Source organism: Athene noctua, chromosome 7, assembly GCF_965140245.1.
Source record: "Athene noctua chromosome 7, bAthNoc1.hap1.1, whole genome shotgun sequence".
Classification (NCBI taxonomy): Eukaryota; Metazoa; Chordata; class Aves; order Strigiformes; family Strigidae; genus Athene; species Athene noctua.
In genome coordinates, this window is record NC_134043.1 from 6,527,225 (window position 1) to 6,545,668 (window position 18,444).

Consider the following 18,444-nt stretch of genomic DNA (forward strand, 5'->3'; position numbering starts at 1 on the left):
GCACCATTTTAAAAGGGAAACTCGGTAATTGAGGGATTGTTTTGCTCACGGCTTGCTGCAAAGCCTGGGCAAGCTTTTTCTCGTGCTCCCTCCTGCTCCATGCCGGCGCACAGCCATCGACTCTGGTGTGGTTTGGTCTGATCTGCATCAGGGGGAGAACAAAATCCGTCAATCTGGCTCCAGGGGAGCTGACAGCAGCTCAATTTGCCTTGCTCCCTCCTTGATAGCACCCGCAAGTGTTACTAAACCCAGTCAGAGGTATATAAACATACTCTGACATTTAATACAGAATAAAATACACCTTTAGAGGTGGTGGCTGCTTGAGCCAGGGTTTCACATACATGCTCTTTAGGGATTGAACACATGGCTTTTGTCCCAAATGCTGTTAAATTTAAGGGGTGAACACCCCTTTCCTTACTGACCTTGCATGCCTCCCCCAAGTCCCTTTCTGCCCTTTGCAAGTCCCATCTGTAGCATTTGATGCCTCTAATGTTAATATGTGAAACAGCATTTTCTAAACTACTTCAAACAAAACTATGAGAAGGATGAAAAATAATTAGCCATGTCTCAGTGTCTAATATATTTGCATTGTTTAGACAGAGTAGTTAATCATTGGTAAGACCACAACATGTTGTGTGAATTTGGATTATAACTAATACATATTGAGCAGAAGGTTATTAATTACATTTAAAGGGAGCATTTTATATTATTATTATTGAGAAAGTGAATGCAATTAATTATATTACAGTGCGCTTGCACAATCCCTGTGGCAATACTGTGCAAAGAGCTCTTTAATTTAGACTCTTTTGTTCGGAAAGTAGGTACTTAGGGCAAGCAAAAGGCACCACGAGCCAAAGTCCTGTTCCCATTAACACACCTGAAGGACTGAGTGATATTGAAGGGGTCAGCCAGAGTCTGCATTTTTAAATGGCTTTTAAATATAGGGTAAACTTTTCATTTGTGTAAAATAGTTGGTCTGCTGAAATGTCATTTTTTCCCTTGGGTTGGGAATTGGAAAAGGACAGTGTCCGTGTGGTCCCCACTGCTGGGCCCTGATCCCCAGAAAGGACATCTGAGAGAGGGAATCTGATCCCAGATTTAATTAGAGGTGCGGTGTTCCCACTCTAAAATGGCCCTTACCTGCAGAAAATAAAAGCTTAGAGCCCTCCATTTTATTTAAAAAGTCAATTATATTAATACAGCTGAGTTTTGCATTGGAATTGCACTATCACTTTGACAGTTTATTTCCCTGAAAATTGCACTAAAGGCTCTGTTACACTACATTTTGTCCCCATTTGTCTTGTATACCATTGCTTTGCCTTTGGCACAATAAAAATAATCTTTAAAAATGTACCTTAAATGGATTGACTTTGACCTTTTGAGTATCTTGTCAATAAAATAAAAATTATAGATCTGTTTCAGAGTTCCACTGGCGTAATATTAAAGCAGAATTATAATCTGAGAAGTGAAATTTGAAAAATGATATTATGGGGAGGGGTCAATGGTGTCACCTATTTACAGTGCAAAGGGGTGATTTTGCTAAACTGCCAGGCTCAGTCCTGAAATCGGGTTGTGCGATCCCTGTGATGTGCTCTCTGCCTCTTACATCATCATTAGCAATTAAAGATTACTGCAGCAAGAAATTAGCTGAGCCTTCTGTTGCCGATACAGAGAGCAGAGCAACTCCACCTTGGTCTCCTCCTGTGACCCGCTCTGCAGTGCCAACACAGCGAAAATGGACTTTGCCTCATAGAGAAACAGCTAAAATAACAAGAAAAGGCCCTTTCTTCTACATGATCAGCGTTCTGAAAACAAACCACTTCTAAAAGAAACACTGCAAGGCTTCTTTTTATTAGGTGATAAGAAAATACTGAATAATCTTAAAAAAAAATAATCGTGAGATGTATGAAAATAGACAGGGCAGGCATGTAAGCAAACATACGTTGAGGGGCAGCAGTTTTAATTCAAACTCTGTGATGCATGCACAGGAGCTCTGGTGTATTTGGCTTTATGGGTACATGCCTCAGGCAAGTCTGACCTGTGGCTTGAATATTTGCAAGCCTAACTTCAGTTTATTTCTAAAAATCCTGTACTGTTGTTTTTTCACCAATTCTTTTTCTCTTTTTAGCATTTCTTCTTTTCATTATTCTAAATATGTATTTGAAAGTATGTGAAGTGCACTTTACACTTGAGCATCGATTTATATTGTGAGTAAAAATCTCATGCATATAGTAAACAATTTTTAAAAAAACACATGTTTTTAAGATCACAAGGCTTTGGAACCTCAAAACATTGCTTGATTTCTGAGGAGGAGCAATTCAGTTGTTAATCCCTAAAACTAGACTGAGATCACATTAAAGGGTTAAGGTGTCTGATCCTGATTCAGATATGATGAAAATCTAGATAACTAAAATCTTGATGTTACCAAGCTTCCAATTTTATATATTTAATTCCAAATTTGATCTTTTCCCAGTGTTTGCCTTGAAAATTAGCACAAACCTAAACCAAATCTGAACATAAGAGGATGTACCCGGCTTAAGGGGTTATTAACAGTATCCAGTTGAATTAACTTGAATTAACTTCTTTAATCATTGTCCTTTTTCACCCTTCCCAGCTCCCGAGTGCTCACCAGAGGGACACCGCATCCTCCGCAACCCCTATCGCAGCACCAGGTTTGACTCTCTGGAGCTGCAGCGAACGGCAGTTCAGGACCTGGTTTGTGACCACTCCTTGCCACCAGCATGGTACCGTTTCATGATCGCCAACAGGCCCGCAGAAATGCCAACAAAATGTGTTGAAGTCAGTAAAACTTGAATAAATCCTTTGATGAGTTTTCTTTTCCAGCACCTCTGTACTCTCATAGCCAGTAGACTACAATGGGGATAGGTGAATGGTAATGGGAAAAACACTCCTGCAATAATAATAATCATCATCATCATCATCATCAACCAATTACTATAAACAATAAGCAATAAACAATAATAGTAGTACCGTCATATCCAAGGACAGTAGTCAGAGACCAGGATACCTATGGCCTAGACATTATTCAAACAAATTCAATAAAGCTGGTTTCCAACTCTAAAGAGAGATACTTAGTAATCCACATATGCCATTATAAGTTATAATTTTTTCAAGAAATTCTATTGCATTAAGAATGGATTCTGGAACCTGATTCTTTCCCCATATAATTTATTGTGAATTAGGAATGTGTCCTTATTATGAAATAAGAGGGGAAAAAAAATCAGAAAAATTAATATTAAAAGATATTCTTCCATGATACAGAAGGAAAAGCTAAATTTGATGGGTTTTCCACTATTACTATTTCTTGTATTATTTAGTTTCATAAGTATGCTAATGGCTTTCTAGAGCAAGAAAGCTCCACCACATATGACTACTCTCTAAAAAAGACAAAACAATAATTATCTGCCTTTATGTGTGTTTAATATGTATGACAATAGTATTTAACTTGCGGTCATTGCTGCCAGAGCAACTTGAGACTCTTACTAAAGTCATTGCCATCTCAAATAGCCCAGCTCCAGGAGGTTAGAAAAACTTCAAACACACTGTTAAACAAAATTATTCAGAAAATAATAAATTAATTACCATAAATTACTTTTAAGAAGAAATATTCAACCTAGAATGCCAGGAAGTTTAATATTATGTGATGCTACCCTAGCTGAAGAACCTTCTCAAAATTAGCAAACAACGCTTCATATCCATTCAAAATGGACCTGTGAACTTGTCACAAATAGAAGTATATCTTAATAATCAAACATCAAATGTAATGTTAAGAGATAATTGTTATTTCTGTGGGATTTTAACTCTCTGCATACACAAACCATAAATCTAATTAACGTGAACAAATTGGCATGATTATTATTGAAATATTCATTTCATGGCAGGTCATCCCTGGATATCCTGATGCACTATGAAGTTGATTTTTACTATAAAGTTTATTGCTCTATGAGCACATATATATTCTATAAAATTATTTATTTTTTTCACTGTATTTCAGCAATTTCAAGTATGTAGTAATACTCAACTGTATGAGATTTCTTTTTGACAATACATGCTTTGTTTCTTTTAACCTCTTCTCTGGTGTTTTTTATTCAGGTTTGTAGAGCTGTATTCATTGGTTCAGTTTCTTATCTTGTAACATAATTCTTGGCATTGGTTTCTTCATTATCCTCTGAATGACAGTAAATCTCTGCTTCACCATGCTGATGAAGGATTACATCTGTTAGATGTCACAACTGGAAGAATACACTTCTTTTAGATCTTCACCTGCTAAATCTGACTCTACGTTCTATCGCTTCCACTTAATTAAATCATTGTTTAATTTGGTTTTCCATTTAATTTGAGCAAAACCTCTGAAACAAAATAATTTAAATTAATAACTGCACAGCTTCCACTCCTTCATAAGCAGTTATTATTGGACATTCCAGTCTGGCTGGAGTGAGCTGATTTTAATTAAACAAGTCAAAGACAAATCCTGAACAGATAGAAGAGAAAAGACACCAAATAAGGCCCGGCAATACAGCCAGAGAATTTAAAAAAATACATTACTCCAGCACATTTAAATTATATACCTGGTGATATCCTGTTGATACTGGCCAGATACAATTAGATGCTTATTGATGGATAAGGTTAACTTCTTAATTCAAAGTAATAGTAGGTAAGGATTCTTGTCACCGAATTGAGCTCAGAATGGATTTAAACCATAATGGAGATTTAGAGTTCCTGCACAGCTTGGGACAGAATTGTGGCAAGACAAAGGGCATGGCTGGGTGGGCAGGAGGGAGGTAAACTCCCAGAAATGGCTGTGATGCCTGGGCAGGGGAAGCTGACTCCCTCAGACACAGTCTCAAAGCCTGGGTTTGAAATCTTGCCACAAAAAAAAAAAATCCACAATAAAAATGGGGCCCCACCTGCATATAGTTTCATAACCATAGAAAGTATTGTGTTCAACAGAGAGCAGAATGAAGTCACATACAGAAATTATGAGAGGTTCAGTCTCCAACCATGTCACAGCTAAGAGGCACAGCAACCTTTATAATGAAAAACAACAGCTCTTAAGAGGCTGCTTCTCATCCACTAATTTAGCAAGCAAGTGAAAAACAAATGGGAAAAAAAAAAAAAAAAAAAAAAAAGAAGAAAAACCCCAAAGCTTTTATGTCAAAGAGAGTGCAAATATGAATTGTATTCCTGAATTCCCCATCCCTTGAATCCAACTGCTGTCCATAAACTTATTCCTCCAGTGGCAAAATACTTGTGATTGAAACAGCTTTCCAATTTAGGCTTTGCCTGCTGAATTTCTCTGGGGGGTAATGAATGATCCTGACCTTCCTCCCTCTATTTCTTCCTCGCCTCTCCCCCTGTGTTCCTGAAGGAGGCACAGCAATTACCGGATCCTGGGTGTGCACTCTCGGCCACTGCCGCTTCCCCATCCAAAACTAAATCCTAGTAGAAAAGCAACACAAACTTCCAAATTTTGTAACCCCAGGTATTGAGGCTGCTGCCTAGAGATCACAAACAGCAGTTTGTTCTTCAAGAACTGCCAAATTCACTGTGAAAGGCAAAAATACTAAAAAAAGAAAGCATAGAGAAGCTTTTACTAAAATTAAGGCAATGTACTAAGGAGCAAGAAACAATGCACAGACATGGCCAGACCCCATAGTAAAATGACCTTGAGAGAAAGAACAAAAATGACGTAAAATTTAAAGCTCAACAGAAAATCTATTAAAAATACAGAGAACTATTTAACAATCAATGTAGGAAAAAACTACATCGCTTACAGAAATTCAGGCTTCTGAATTCAAATAATATAGGGTATACACACATATCTGAACACACATACATATGGGCAAGCCCCATGAAAGGAATGAATACTAAAAAGAAACGTGAGAGAACACAACCTGCTATTGTTATCGAGGATTTGCTCTACAGTCAGATAAAAGATCAATCTGTGGATTACAAAAGATCTGCTAACCATAACCCAAATCCAAACGCCATGTTAATGATAGGCAGGCCTGGCTCACGTCTCACAATGAAGGCAGAAATATGGCTGAAAGTGCACTTCTTCCCCTCATTTATATGGGGGTGAAAAAGCATAGATTATGCTCTGCAACCTTAAGGAAAAATGGCAATTAAGAATTTGATTATGCAAATAGGAATTGGTTCTGGAGCCAACAACAATACTCTTGATGCCACATGCACAAGTCGGCTTCATTACTTCTCAAAGCAATGCTAATGTTTCCAGCTTGGAGTAGTCAATTGCAAACAGCAAATGATAAACTAAAAAGAAAGGGTTTAAACCCAGAATCACTACTAGAACAATTGTCACTATCGCTTGTCCTCTGAAACAGAGGATTCATGGTACCATATTCCTTAAGCAGAGAGATTAAACCAGAGATTTCTGCACTGACCACAAAAATCACTGCACACCCAGTGCCGAGGTGAGATGCTGGTCTCACTGGTCTCCAGATCTTCTGGAATGTCAGAGTACCTCACCAGCCAGCACTTCTCCCACAACACCCATCAATACAGATAGCCCAGGTGTATGGTTTAGTATTTATATACATATGCTTACAAAAGTATACATCCTACCTGGACTGATAGGCACACACCAGGTGCACACACAAGTATTTACACAGATGTATATACGTGCACAGCACCTCATCCCCTCAGCTCCAGTTCAACCTCTCAGAGCAGCTCCTGCTTCACTCCTGCTTTCCTCCCAGTTTTAAGGCAACCCCTCGCTTGGATTCACTTTATTTCCTGCAGCCCTGCTGGCATGCACGGCCCAAGCCTCCAGGTGACCTCCTGCACTGCCGCAGAGGTCCACCAGCCCTGGGCACTGCTCCTTGCTGTCAGCTGAATGGGGCTGTCTGGAGGGAAGGGCAGGAGCAGGGCAGTGGCTTCAGCTGTGCACATCACCAATCTCCAGCAACTCCTGGTTCGTCAGACATGGGCTGTATGGGCCTTTAAAGGGGTTTCTCTCCCATAAGCCAGCCCCGTCACTGTAATTTTTTATCATCCACAGTCCTGCAGCAAGGATGTCTATAGGTTAGGTACAGATACAACACTGTTTGGAAATGCCCAATAATATTACCTGCCTGTGACTGTATACCAAGATTACTGCCTATATCCTACTGAAATTGAATTCTTTAAATGAATAAAACCATCTCCAAACTTGTATATGCTCTAAATTTGTGTACTGTAAATGTGGCATAAGAGCAACATGTTATGCAGTCAGGGCTGGTGTTTTCTCAACAGTTGCATTTTTAACAATATAAACTTATTTTTATCTATATATGCTAGGCTCAAACACAGGCTTTAAATTCCAATCTTTGGAGTATAAAACAAGGTCAAGTTAAAGCGTGTCAAATCTAACCTGCCTATGATGCTCAATATTGTAGCATGGTGAAGAAGATTTACTTTTTCCAATGCTCAGTTTAATATTCTTCTCTACTTAACCTGCTGTAGAACATTTTATACTCACAATCAAAACGCTATAGCTCAACGGAATAATATTAATTTTTTATTTTATTGCGATTTTTATTTTTCTCTGAATACAATCCTACTTTGATTTGCCATTGTTTTGTGAAATTAAAAGCAAGTGACACTTTCAAGGTATTTCCTGTTTTCATCCATAATTCTCCTTCTCACATGTATACGTGAATACTCCAAGATCATAATGGTAGGTATGAAGAGGTTTTGTTTTTCTTATTTGTTTTTCAGGCATATAAAAAGCCTTCTGTAGAAATTACAATTACTGCCTCTATTGTTCAGAAGCACGTACTTTAAAGAAACACGAGACAGGCACCAGCTTAATTGCTACTACAGATATTCCTGACATAAACTGATTTCTGTGGAGTTTGGCCCCAGATTGAAATACAAAATCTTATTTACTTTAACTTACAACAAAGAAATTCAAAAAAGCTAAGACAAAGTAAAGTTTTGAGTAGAGAACAGATGCAAAATCACAATGCTTTAACTGCCAACTGACAGTATACCAAAAAGCCTTCCATCTCCATCTAACTAAAACAATGCATTCCTCACATATGGTGCTACTTATTTTTAACAGCATAATTTCAGTGCAATACCCAAGTGACAAGAACAATCAAGCTTGATTTCTTTGTGCAATTATAAAGAACCTTAGAGTGTTCAATCAATCAAACCAGTCGATTCTCCAAACGCCAATGAAATGGAAGGAGACATCATTGGATTAAGAAATAATGGTTTGTCCCATCGTTTTGGCAAAAGGGGAACAAATGTAATTTTTTTTTTTTTCTTTAGGTTTTCTGAACTGATTTATTTAAAAGATTTGCTGGTGCCTAATTATGAATCAAAAATACTTAATGAATGCTTACCTGCCACATAGAGGTGTTGCAAAGATTAATTAGGTAAGGTTTATAAAATGCTTTGAAGATTAAAACACCGCTTAATTATAATGGGATAAAGTATGAAAGGATACTGAGCACTAAAGAAGCCTAGCAACAGCCTAAAAACTCCTTTTTGTGTTGGATAAGTTCTCCTTTTCGCAAGTTGTGTCACAATATGCCTAATACAGATGCACTGAATGACCTAAATTTAGGGTTTACAACAATATAGTTTACTTCATTAACTTACCATTACATTGACCAGTTGCAAGTCCAAGTAAGCATGTCAACGGAAACAATCAAAGACTTGTGATCTCTTCTGTGAAGTGTTAATCAGACATCCACAGCAGCTCGCCAGCAAGGACACTGCTTAAAGACATATAAGGGAGACAGGATCTGTAGGGAGAGAGACTATTTCTCATCCGACCTACCAATGTACTCAGAAACAAATGGACAGACTGTGGGCACACACGTGTTTTCCAGTGTCGCTGGTAATGTGACTTAATTTTCTTCCCACTGGGTAGCTTCCATTTCGAGTGAGGCTGATATTTTGCACGCCACAGCAATAGTGCTGCCATGCAGTCCACGTTATGTAGATCACCTGGAGATCCTCACCACTGGCTTCCCGGCAGAGGAGCTCCTGCCTACGAGACACTTGCAGAGTTTGCTCTTCTGAGGAGGCAGCTGTATAATTCCTCTTCTTCATTTTGGAAATGCTGCTGAATTATGCTGTGAGATTCCCACAGCTTTATGCTATTCTTAGAGTAGCAATGACTGTAGTTATTGCAGGTAAATGCTATATCTTAAATGCCAATCATTTACTACCTCTGTATTCAATTTTCTGGTTACTCTCCCCAATGACTGCTACAAAATTTCATGCTAATTATGCCACAGCTGGGACTTGAAAATTTTGGCTCTTTGAAGTCTCTTCTCCTAGACTTTTTTTCCTAAATATTTTTTCTTTCTTTTTTTCTGTTCTTATCTCTACCTCTGGCTGAATACATGAATATACATTTGCCCTTGCCTTCCTAGGTCTGTTTTCTAATTCACAGAGGCTTCATGCAGCAAATCTTTTGGCTACAGTGTGGGGCAACTTGCCTGACTCAGATGGACAGCATGTAGCTTAAAGCAGAAAATAAATGCATGTATGTCATAAAGCTGCCAGAAAAAACAGAAATATTTGATTTATACCAATATTCTTCTTTGGCCAGCCTCTAATACTGTATCATAGTTTGTTACAATAACTTGCTTTCTCAGTCTGACTTTTCCTGGGTGCAAAATCAAAGGGTTCATTATTGCTTGTAATTTGAGCACATTACATGATAAACTCTTTCGCTCAAATGGTTTCAGTGCAGGGTTTGCCAGAACAAATCTGGGGTGCTGCAGATGACAGCGGGGGGTTATCAGAAAGCCTGCACACAACGCTGGCGGCTGACGTCAGCGATGCTAATCCATACTTTCTCGAGCACTGAAATGGCTCACAGTCTGGTGGCGAGGATAAATACAAAGAGGGAGAAAATTACTGTCCTCTTATTTCAGCGTTTTATTTTTCTCCTCTCTGTGTTAACAGGGGATACAGGGCCACTTTTACGTATGGAACACATTTTGTCATCTTTCACAGCCAGAATCCACTTGCATCTGTCTATTTATCTACATGGCCCACAGCACAGCAGATAGATGGGTGTCTCATTAATGAATTTATCTTTCCAGCACTGCTGCAAGGCAGGGAAGTACTGTTACCATCTCAGCCACCTCTACCTCTGGATTAGAGATAAGGAAGTGAGGTAGACAAAGAGTAAGTGATTTGCCCAAGGTCAGGCAGCAGCCAGGGAAACTGAGGCACCACAGATGCCTGGCCAGAGGCACTCCCAATGGAGCAGTGCTGATGTGCTGGGACCACTTACACCAGTAAAGGCAAAAGCAAATGGATGCAACAGCTCATTCTGAGCAGCAAAAGGTCTTCTATAGAAAATCGTTACAGCATTTTTTCAGTTTGTTCAGCCATGGGTGCAAGCGTTCCTTGAGACACAGCTATGTGCCAGACATTGAGTCACCTCAACTCAGTGAAGGTCACTTTTCAGTGACCAAAAGTCAGTAAATGGTGGCAACAGCCCTTTGCAGCAGGTGTAAGCAGCACTGGGAGTGCTTCCCACGGCACAAGCGGTGCCAGAATCCCTCTTTCTCCTCCGTGGGCAGGGATTGTTCATACCAGATGCAGGGTCAGCGGGAGCAGGGGAGGGCCCCAGGAGGGATGAGTAGGCTGCGCTGTGTCTCCTTACCAAACCATTTTCCTTTACGGCTTTTTGTGAGATTGCACACACCCACTGAGCTCCAGCGTTCATTCTGTACTGCTCTGCCCCTGCTCCCCCTAATTCTTTCTGACTTGTGGGGTTCAGAACACCTGCAATGTGCACTCACAAAGTGGACACGAGGGAAATTTTTCACAAAGAGAACAATCAGCCACCGAAATAATCTCCCCAGGGAAGTGGAGGATTCCCCAACATTAGACACTGTTAAAATTCAGCTGGAAGGGTGCTGGGCCATCTTGCCTAGACCATGCTTTTGCTGACAAAGGTCGGACCAGATGGTCCTTGAGGTCATTTCTATGATGCTATGAAATATCTACATTTTAATGCAGTTTGGAAAATGATGACTGAGTCCGGCAATCTTTACTCCCACATGCAGAGGCACTGAAGTCAATATTTACCTGGAGTAAGAGCAAATTCAAGGTGCAAGTATCTCATCAAGATGAGTATGAAGCAGAGACTGCTGAGCATTTACCGTGCTTCTCTCTGCCCCTATCCTTCTTTTCATAGACTACTTCTCTGCATGATGCTTGCTCCACTCTTCTGTCATTACACGTGTATGCTCATAAACGCGCTTTGAAAACATGTTACTCCACATCAGATCTCGCTTTCTAGGTCAGAGGTTCACCAGGATACAACAAATTCCTGACATCTGCATTTTTCCCAGCACAGAAAGCACCAGTGTCAATTAAAGCTGTAAATAAGTAAACAGAACAAATCTCTTAAAAATTTACATACAACATGGCTTTTAAATACAGGAAAGAAGGAAGGGATTCATCTAAAATTCCATGTAGAAGCATTTTCATGCTGATCCCCTCTTCTCCTTCGTCTGCGCAATGCCTGCATGCTGTTCCTCCCCAGGGACCTGCCATGCTGGGGGAGCTCCAGCATCCTCTGGACACGGGCACCTGAACAGGAGGGCAGGGTCAGCCCCTCTGCTTGGCTGCTACGGCATTTCTGGGGGAAAGTATTACTTCGGACAATTTTAATGTTCTCTCTCTGGAATCCTTATGTTCAGAAGCTGACAATATCTAGCTCCAAATGGAAATCAGACTGTCATGCCATACTCTTTATTTTCTTCAAACACCTTTCTTTTTCTGGGTGTGAAGCCCCCGCTCCCCCATCCCCACTTTCTGGCTTGTATAGCTCCCAGGTAAAATTCAAACTACAGGAGGGCACTGGTGCGTGACTTAAAAAATTTATCCTTTGACTTTCACCGCTTCTCCTGCTGTCACAAACAACTTTTGATCTTAAAAAGTGAAGCAGCAAACGTGGGCCAATGGGAAAAAAATGGTGTGGGGTTTGGTTTGTTTTTTCAATGTGATTTATAGCCAAATGTTCACACCAGGAGGAACCGTGTCCCCCGAGTCAGACTATTAGAGATATTTCACTATCACTGGCTGAAGAAATGCAAAGCAATGGCAGCAGTCACGCTCTGCAGAATATGACTGATATCTGAGAGTAAATTATTGTCTGTATTTGGTAATAATTTTCAAACTTTAGCTCAAATACCTGTATGCTTTTCATTTTGGCAAATGATAGGTAACTGCAGAATAACGAGTTACTATTGTAAACTGAATGTGTATGTTTTATTATACCTAATCTCCTCACTGAGGTACTTAAATACCTTTGGATAATCATGTCCTGTTAGTCATTGGAAAGAGCCTGGCAGGTACAGAAGGCAATTCAGACCTGAGATGCCTGAGCATCCATCTGTAAATTGGGAAAGGTAAAGCTGGTACAGCCTCTCCCAGCCCCGACTCAAAATGCCATCGTTTAAACCATTTAGGACCAACCCCTTCTGCTTTTGGATTTCCTGTGTTTAGGCTATTCAGGGAATCGGTTAATAGCTAGAAGCTCGAAGGTCAAAAATCCCAGAAAATTTGAGCAAATCATGTATATCCTGCCCATGTGTTTCGGATATCCTGCATGTGTTTCACTTCAACACTGAGGGAGAGACTCAGGCCCCAAAGACGTGTCCGGTATGTGCTGGAGGGGTAGGGCAGAAGCTGTCAGGACAACGGCAGCTGAAGCTATAGCTGTTTTGGAGGAAGGTACTGGTGTGGGATGCTCCGAGCAGAGCAGTGTCCTGCTTTGGGATGGTCCTAAAATCTTCTATCCCCTTGTGCTATGTCAGCTTTTCCTTTCTTCTGCCACGGATGAAGCACGGGTGGGAATGGCCAGCTGATGTGGCCCGAGGTGTACTTTCCAGAGAAGGGATCTAGCCTGTTCAACTGCTTTCATCTTTTTCCTACAAACCACCCCAAACCGGAGGATAATACTTGGGAATCCAGTTATTGTGTTCTTTGAGAATTTTATCTGTGTAAAGTCACCTCTCTAAACTGAACAAGACATTTTCATCCCTGCCTACACGAGTTTTTCACTGACCCTCCAAGTTCACCACACTCAAATTCTTGGGTTTTAGTGATTCTCCATGGAGCCTTACCGCATTTGCTGCAAATGGCTTCTTTTCTGTGCATCCTCAGATGAATAAATGCGGGACACAAGCTCCGGTGTGGCTGTCGCTGAAGTCCGAATCCCTGCCTGTTCCTGGAGAGAGCAAGCGGCTCACAGCCTGTGCTACCTGGCAGGTCTTCTTTGGGGGCACTAAGGACTGCTGCTTGTTTCGAATACCCATCGCCGTCAGGAACTGCGGTGAATTCTTCGTGTATCTCCTGCAGCCTACTCAAGGATGCATGGGCTACTGCGCGGAAGGTGAGGATCAGTAAAGTATTTATCAATACGATTGCATATGCCTCTCTGGCTGTGTGTTCAAAGGTCCTGGTATTGCAATGCACATCTCGGTGACCTTGCAAGTCAAGCATTGCTCCCAGTAAGATGCAGACTGTGTAGAAAATAAATCAGTGGCAGCTCAAGGTGTTCCTGAAGAATAGCTATTATTACCAGTGCAAAATGTAATCTGGTGTGTATTACTGAAGTGTTCTTTGCTTGGTTACAGTTCACATGTAACCTTTCCTACTGTCTTTGGCTCCACTTTGGCTTGAAGTTGCACAGCTTGTGAGCAGAGGCATCTGGGTTTTATTGAGGCACTGTATCCAGGATACTGTATCTAAGGTTCGTTCTTATCTTCAATAATCCAGTATCCCACCCAAAAAGATAATTCTGAAACTCTGGAAGAAAAAAACCCCCAAACTGATAACACCTTTTTCATGACATTTATATAATTACTCTCGTCAGAAATAATTTTCAGCCTACTACAAGAGATCTAACCTCTGTTCGGTAGCTAGGAAACAAAGGAATAGCAGAAAGCAATTGCTCACTCAGTTAAACCTTCTGAACTTAAGAGCATGTTCAGGTGCATATAGATTTAGTCAGAAAAGAGTTCTTTCTCAAAAAGAAAAAATTACCTTTATGCTTTCCTTTCAGCATTTTTGGACAGAGACATGACACACTGAGAAACTAGAATTATCACCTTTCAATCAGGCAAAATTCAAGCTTAAATAAATTTTAAAGAGAGAGACATCTATTTTCTTATCTTTATCAATATTTTAACATTCCCACATGAAGAAGAGGGAGGAAAAAAGGCTCAAAGAAAGTGAGATTAATTCACTATTTGAATAAAAAAAAAATCCATTAAAATACATGAAACTGCTCTTTAATTTCCATGATTCTTTCTCAGAAATTACTTTTTAACTGAATACAGTAATTTTCCAGTTTAAGCTTGGCTTTTTTAAAACTCTAAGTTTTCCTCTACCCTTGCTTGAAGAATTTTTTACCAATACTGTTTGGGCGATTCGTTTTGTCTTTTCTGTTGATCCATACTTGTTTAGTAATGTACACCTCCCTGCATTTTTCATAAAAGGAAGTTTATCCCTTCCCATCTCTCCCAAACCAATGACTTTCTGCCTTTTTCTTACCACTGTTGTTGAAGTTTTTACCTTTCCCTGGGCATTTCAGTGAGGTCCAGCTCTCTCGAGTCTTTAACTACTTGTCTTTAGGATGTTTTTGCAGTATCACATACTGGATGAAAAAGACCCAAAGCTGAAGCTTTTTACTGAGGATTGGTAACTCACTGTCTTAAATTCAGCTGTGAGCATTGCACCACAGGAGCCCCGGAGCCGGGTCCAGCTGACATCGTCACGGCTTCTTGCTGGGGTCAGTCCCCCAGCCCCATCCGCTGGAAGCTCAGGAACAGGACCACTGGTCAGCACTTCTGAGCTGCAAAACAAAATGAATTTAAAGCTTCATAGTTTGGCAGAAAGGACACGACTGGGAAAAGCAGCATACGTGCTTGCAATTCTGCTCACATCCTCCCATGAGCTGATCACCTAACTTTGTCCTTCTGGAATAATTTCCTGCAGAAATTCATGATGTGAGCCACAGTTTGAGGCAGCTTCCCTTAGAAACAAAAGAAAAAAAGGAGATAAACAACAGGCCCTTATTCATATTTTAAGTAACTTGTTTCTTTTTCTTACCTCTTGTTATTTGCCCTGGACAGATGTTAACATATTGGTTCCTCATTCTGCTATAACAGTCTCATACCTTATTCTCTTGGGCTTCCATAATATTTTCTACACTCCTCCAAAAAAAGTTGCTTAATATATCCTTTCAAAGCACCTGAAGCAGCTTCATGTTCTGTCTGAGTCCGGAACTCTGGAGATGAAAGAACATCACCCTAGAGTATTATACATCTTTTTGTTTCTACTTTCTAGGTGAATTTAACAGGAAGAAAACTTTCAGACTTCATTACTTGTTGAAACCCATACAAAGCAGGCTGTATTTTTAGAGCAATTGCATTATTCTGGGCAGAGGCAGACTATATTGAGCAGATTCAGGCTTGGTAAATCCCAGAACAGCCTGGAAAGGATCTTCACAGTGTGCCAATATGGGCTGGGTGCTCTCCGAGAGTCAGTTTATCCCTGCAGCATAATGTTTTCTTATATCTCTTCTGTACTTACTGCAAAACTTGGATTAAAAGGCTGTGTTTCAGGGGAGTGCAAAGCTGATGGCCTTTGCCAGAGTAATTAATTTGTATTAATCTGCATGCTTCATTTCAATAACATTTCTCTTACTGCAAAATGGAAAAAAAAAAAAAAAAAAAAACACAAAAAAAAGGTCAAATGTTATGACAATGGGTAGTCAGTACACAATTAGCGATTTTTGAGTTTCATATGGAATATTCTTGCTTGCACAGTTAATAATCACATCACAAGAATATAAAATGCAGCATTTCTCCCATGTTTAGATATACTGAAATCTTGCTGAATAAACAATTATAATAATAAAATAACTTTTTGTGCTACATCCTTCTTTTGTTTCTTTCCTCCAGACAAACTCACAAGCCTGGCTTTGCAACCAGTGATAACTCCCGAGCTTGTGCAAGATCGAGTCCACCTGAAGTGCTCTTACAGCCGCCCCTCCTCAAAGCCACCGCTGCAGTACGCCGTGCTCTGGTCGCGCATCTCCACCCCTGGCAAGAAAGAGCAGATTCGGCGTGACACCACCCTGCAGTCATTTTCCTACATAGAGATGGATGGTGTCAATCTCAGATTGGGAGACACGGTAATGTCGCCCTGCCTTCATCAAAACAGGTCAAACACTCAGGGGGATCAAATCCGTTTCTTAAATCTTTGTTGTATTTTTATTAGTGTTGCTCCTCACTCATTACACTTACAACCACTGCAGAAAAAAATACTGACACTGTTTTGCCATCAGATTATTAAACAGGATTTACCAGATTCAGGATTTGTAACATTTTTCTGAATTGCAGTGAGTTCACAGAAGCTATCCATTTTACTGTTTTCTAAAGACAACTTGAATGTTTACTCTTACATTACAGCTTGAGTGCCATGAAGTTGGTTTGAGTAGTAGGTACATGTGCCTGAGCCAATTTTTGCCTAGTACTTTCTGAATCTTGCAGCAGTGAGAATTTGTAGTAGAGGCAGGCTCAGCTATATGCGCTCAGTAATTTTTATACCCATGCACCAGAGACACAATAACATCTTTTCACAGAAAAGAAGGACGGTACATTCTAAAATAGGGGGAGGTTTATTTTATGGTCTTTTTCGAAGTGTTCTGCCTCTCTGATTGCAAATTCTTGGTTCAATAGCATACTGAAGGATAGAGTTCATTACAAAACAATCTTTAAGAAGTATATTTGATGGCTTACATAGCAACACAGATCTAGTTTCAACAACAACAACAAAACAGAAGCCGATACAAGAGGCGGAAAAAATTGACTTGTGTATGAATTCATGGCCTTTCATGGTACAGAAAGAAGACTTTTAAAGTTAAATTAGGTTCATAACTTTTATAGGCAGAGAGCCATTAGTGATGCTACAACAAACTGAAAGAATAAACAGGGATAATGGCCTTGTGTTAAAAGTAGGTTGGAAATAGTCTTGGCATTTTGCAGCTCTTCTTTGAGATATTTAAGATATTTAAGAAATGTGAATAAGCTTTTTCCAGTTCTTGAAAGTATGAGTCATTTGTAACAGTAGCGCAATCTAGATAGTTTTTTCTCATCTCTCCTTGTAAGAACGCTTCCTGAGTTCAGAATCTGACTGATGCTGCCCTCACTCCTATCCTAGCATTAGGCAGGCATTTCCCCCAGTTTAAGACAAGTTTGTGTTATGAAGAGATATTTTCATTAAAATAATTTCACTTGCAATCACTTGAAATCTAGTTTTAACAATCCTGAGGGATTCAGAGAAAATATAGTTCTGTTAACTAGTAGCATCACCAAATCTTTATAAGACCATTTTTATTATATTAAGTTTTCAGTAAGCCCTTCTTTGTCCTCTGCTGAAACTACATGTTTAATTCAGTGGGTTTAGTGAGACTAAAATGTTCTCTTCCTTGCTAGATTTTTTTTAAAGGTCTTCATGGCCTATTTGACTAATTATAACTATCCATAAATCATCACTGGTGAAAACCAAGTGATGAAGCCTCAGCTGTAACTGAGAATTCAGTTTTACATAATAAAGATTTTTAAAAGCATTTCACCATGTTTGCCATTGCGGTTTGGGTGTCTAGTAAGAGCCACAAAGGGACAGACTCTCTTTTCACCTCCAGTGGTATAAATCTGAAGCAATTTAGTAAGTCTTGGTAGGATTACCGCAAAGGAAAGGTGAAGCCACTAAAGGGAGAGTCAAACCCCAGGGACCAAATTCTGCTGCACAGAGGCAGTTTGTAACTTCCACCTGCCCATGAAGGATGCAGGCGGAAGGCTTTTTCCTCAGGCAGCTTTAAAGGGAGCCAGGTCCCCAATGATAAAAGCCATATTACAGAGAAGACAATGAATCACTGGCACTTTCCAGTTCTCTTTCCCTTTCTCTGTGCACAGCCCAGTGGTAACATCCCCACAGCTGTGCACTGCTAGGGTACAAGGGTGTCATTCAGGGAAGAATTTGTCCTTCAGGATGCACAATTTGCAGGGTTTTGAAAACTGCTTCCTTTTTTCAACTTACTCTTCATCTACCCGCACATAGCCCGAATTTGGTCTCAGTGCTTTTATAGCCTGAAATCAGCATCTTCTCTGTTAATTCCTTGATAAAAAAAAACTACAACCAAGCGAGAAGGTTTGTTGTTTTTTTTTTTTAATCACCTTTTAGGTGATTGATATCGATGCCATTTTTTATCCTTCAAAAAGTCTCCAGGTAATAGCTTAGTCACATAATAGAATATCTATTGATACATTTTAATACACAGTCAAACCTTAGAGAAGATTTGAGATTTACCGGCCAACATTTCTGAACTTGTATTGACTAAACAGCCAGTTATTTTTTAATAGACAT

The 18,444-nt window shown here is 39.9% G+C and overlaps 1 protein-coding gene across 1 annotated transcript in view; it reads left to right on the forward strand.

Annotated features, from left to right (window-relative positions):
* The window catches only part of LOC141962534 (von Willebrand factor D and EGF domain-containing protein-like), a 185,895-nt gene that overhangs the window by 37,627 nt on the left and 129,824 nt on the right, over positions 1-18,444 (forward strand). The window contains exons 2-4 of the mRNA XM_074910812.1: positions 2,615-2,799; positions 13,174-13,402; positions 15,978-16,210. Coding sequence (XP_074766913.1) covers positions 2,615-2,799; positions 13,174-13,402; positions 15,978-16,210 — 647 coding nt within the window. The remainder of the gene's footprint in view (positions 1-2,614; positions 2,800-13,173; positions 13,403-15,977; positions 16,211-18,444) is intronic.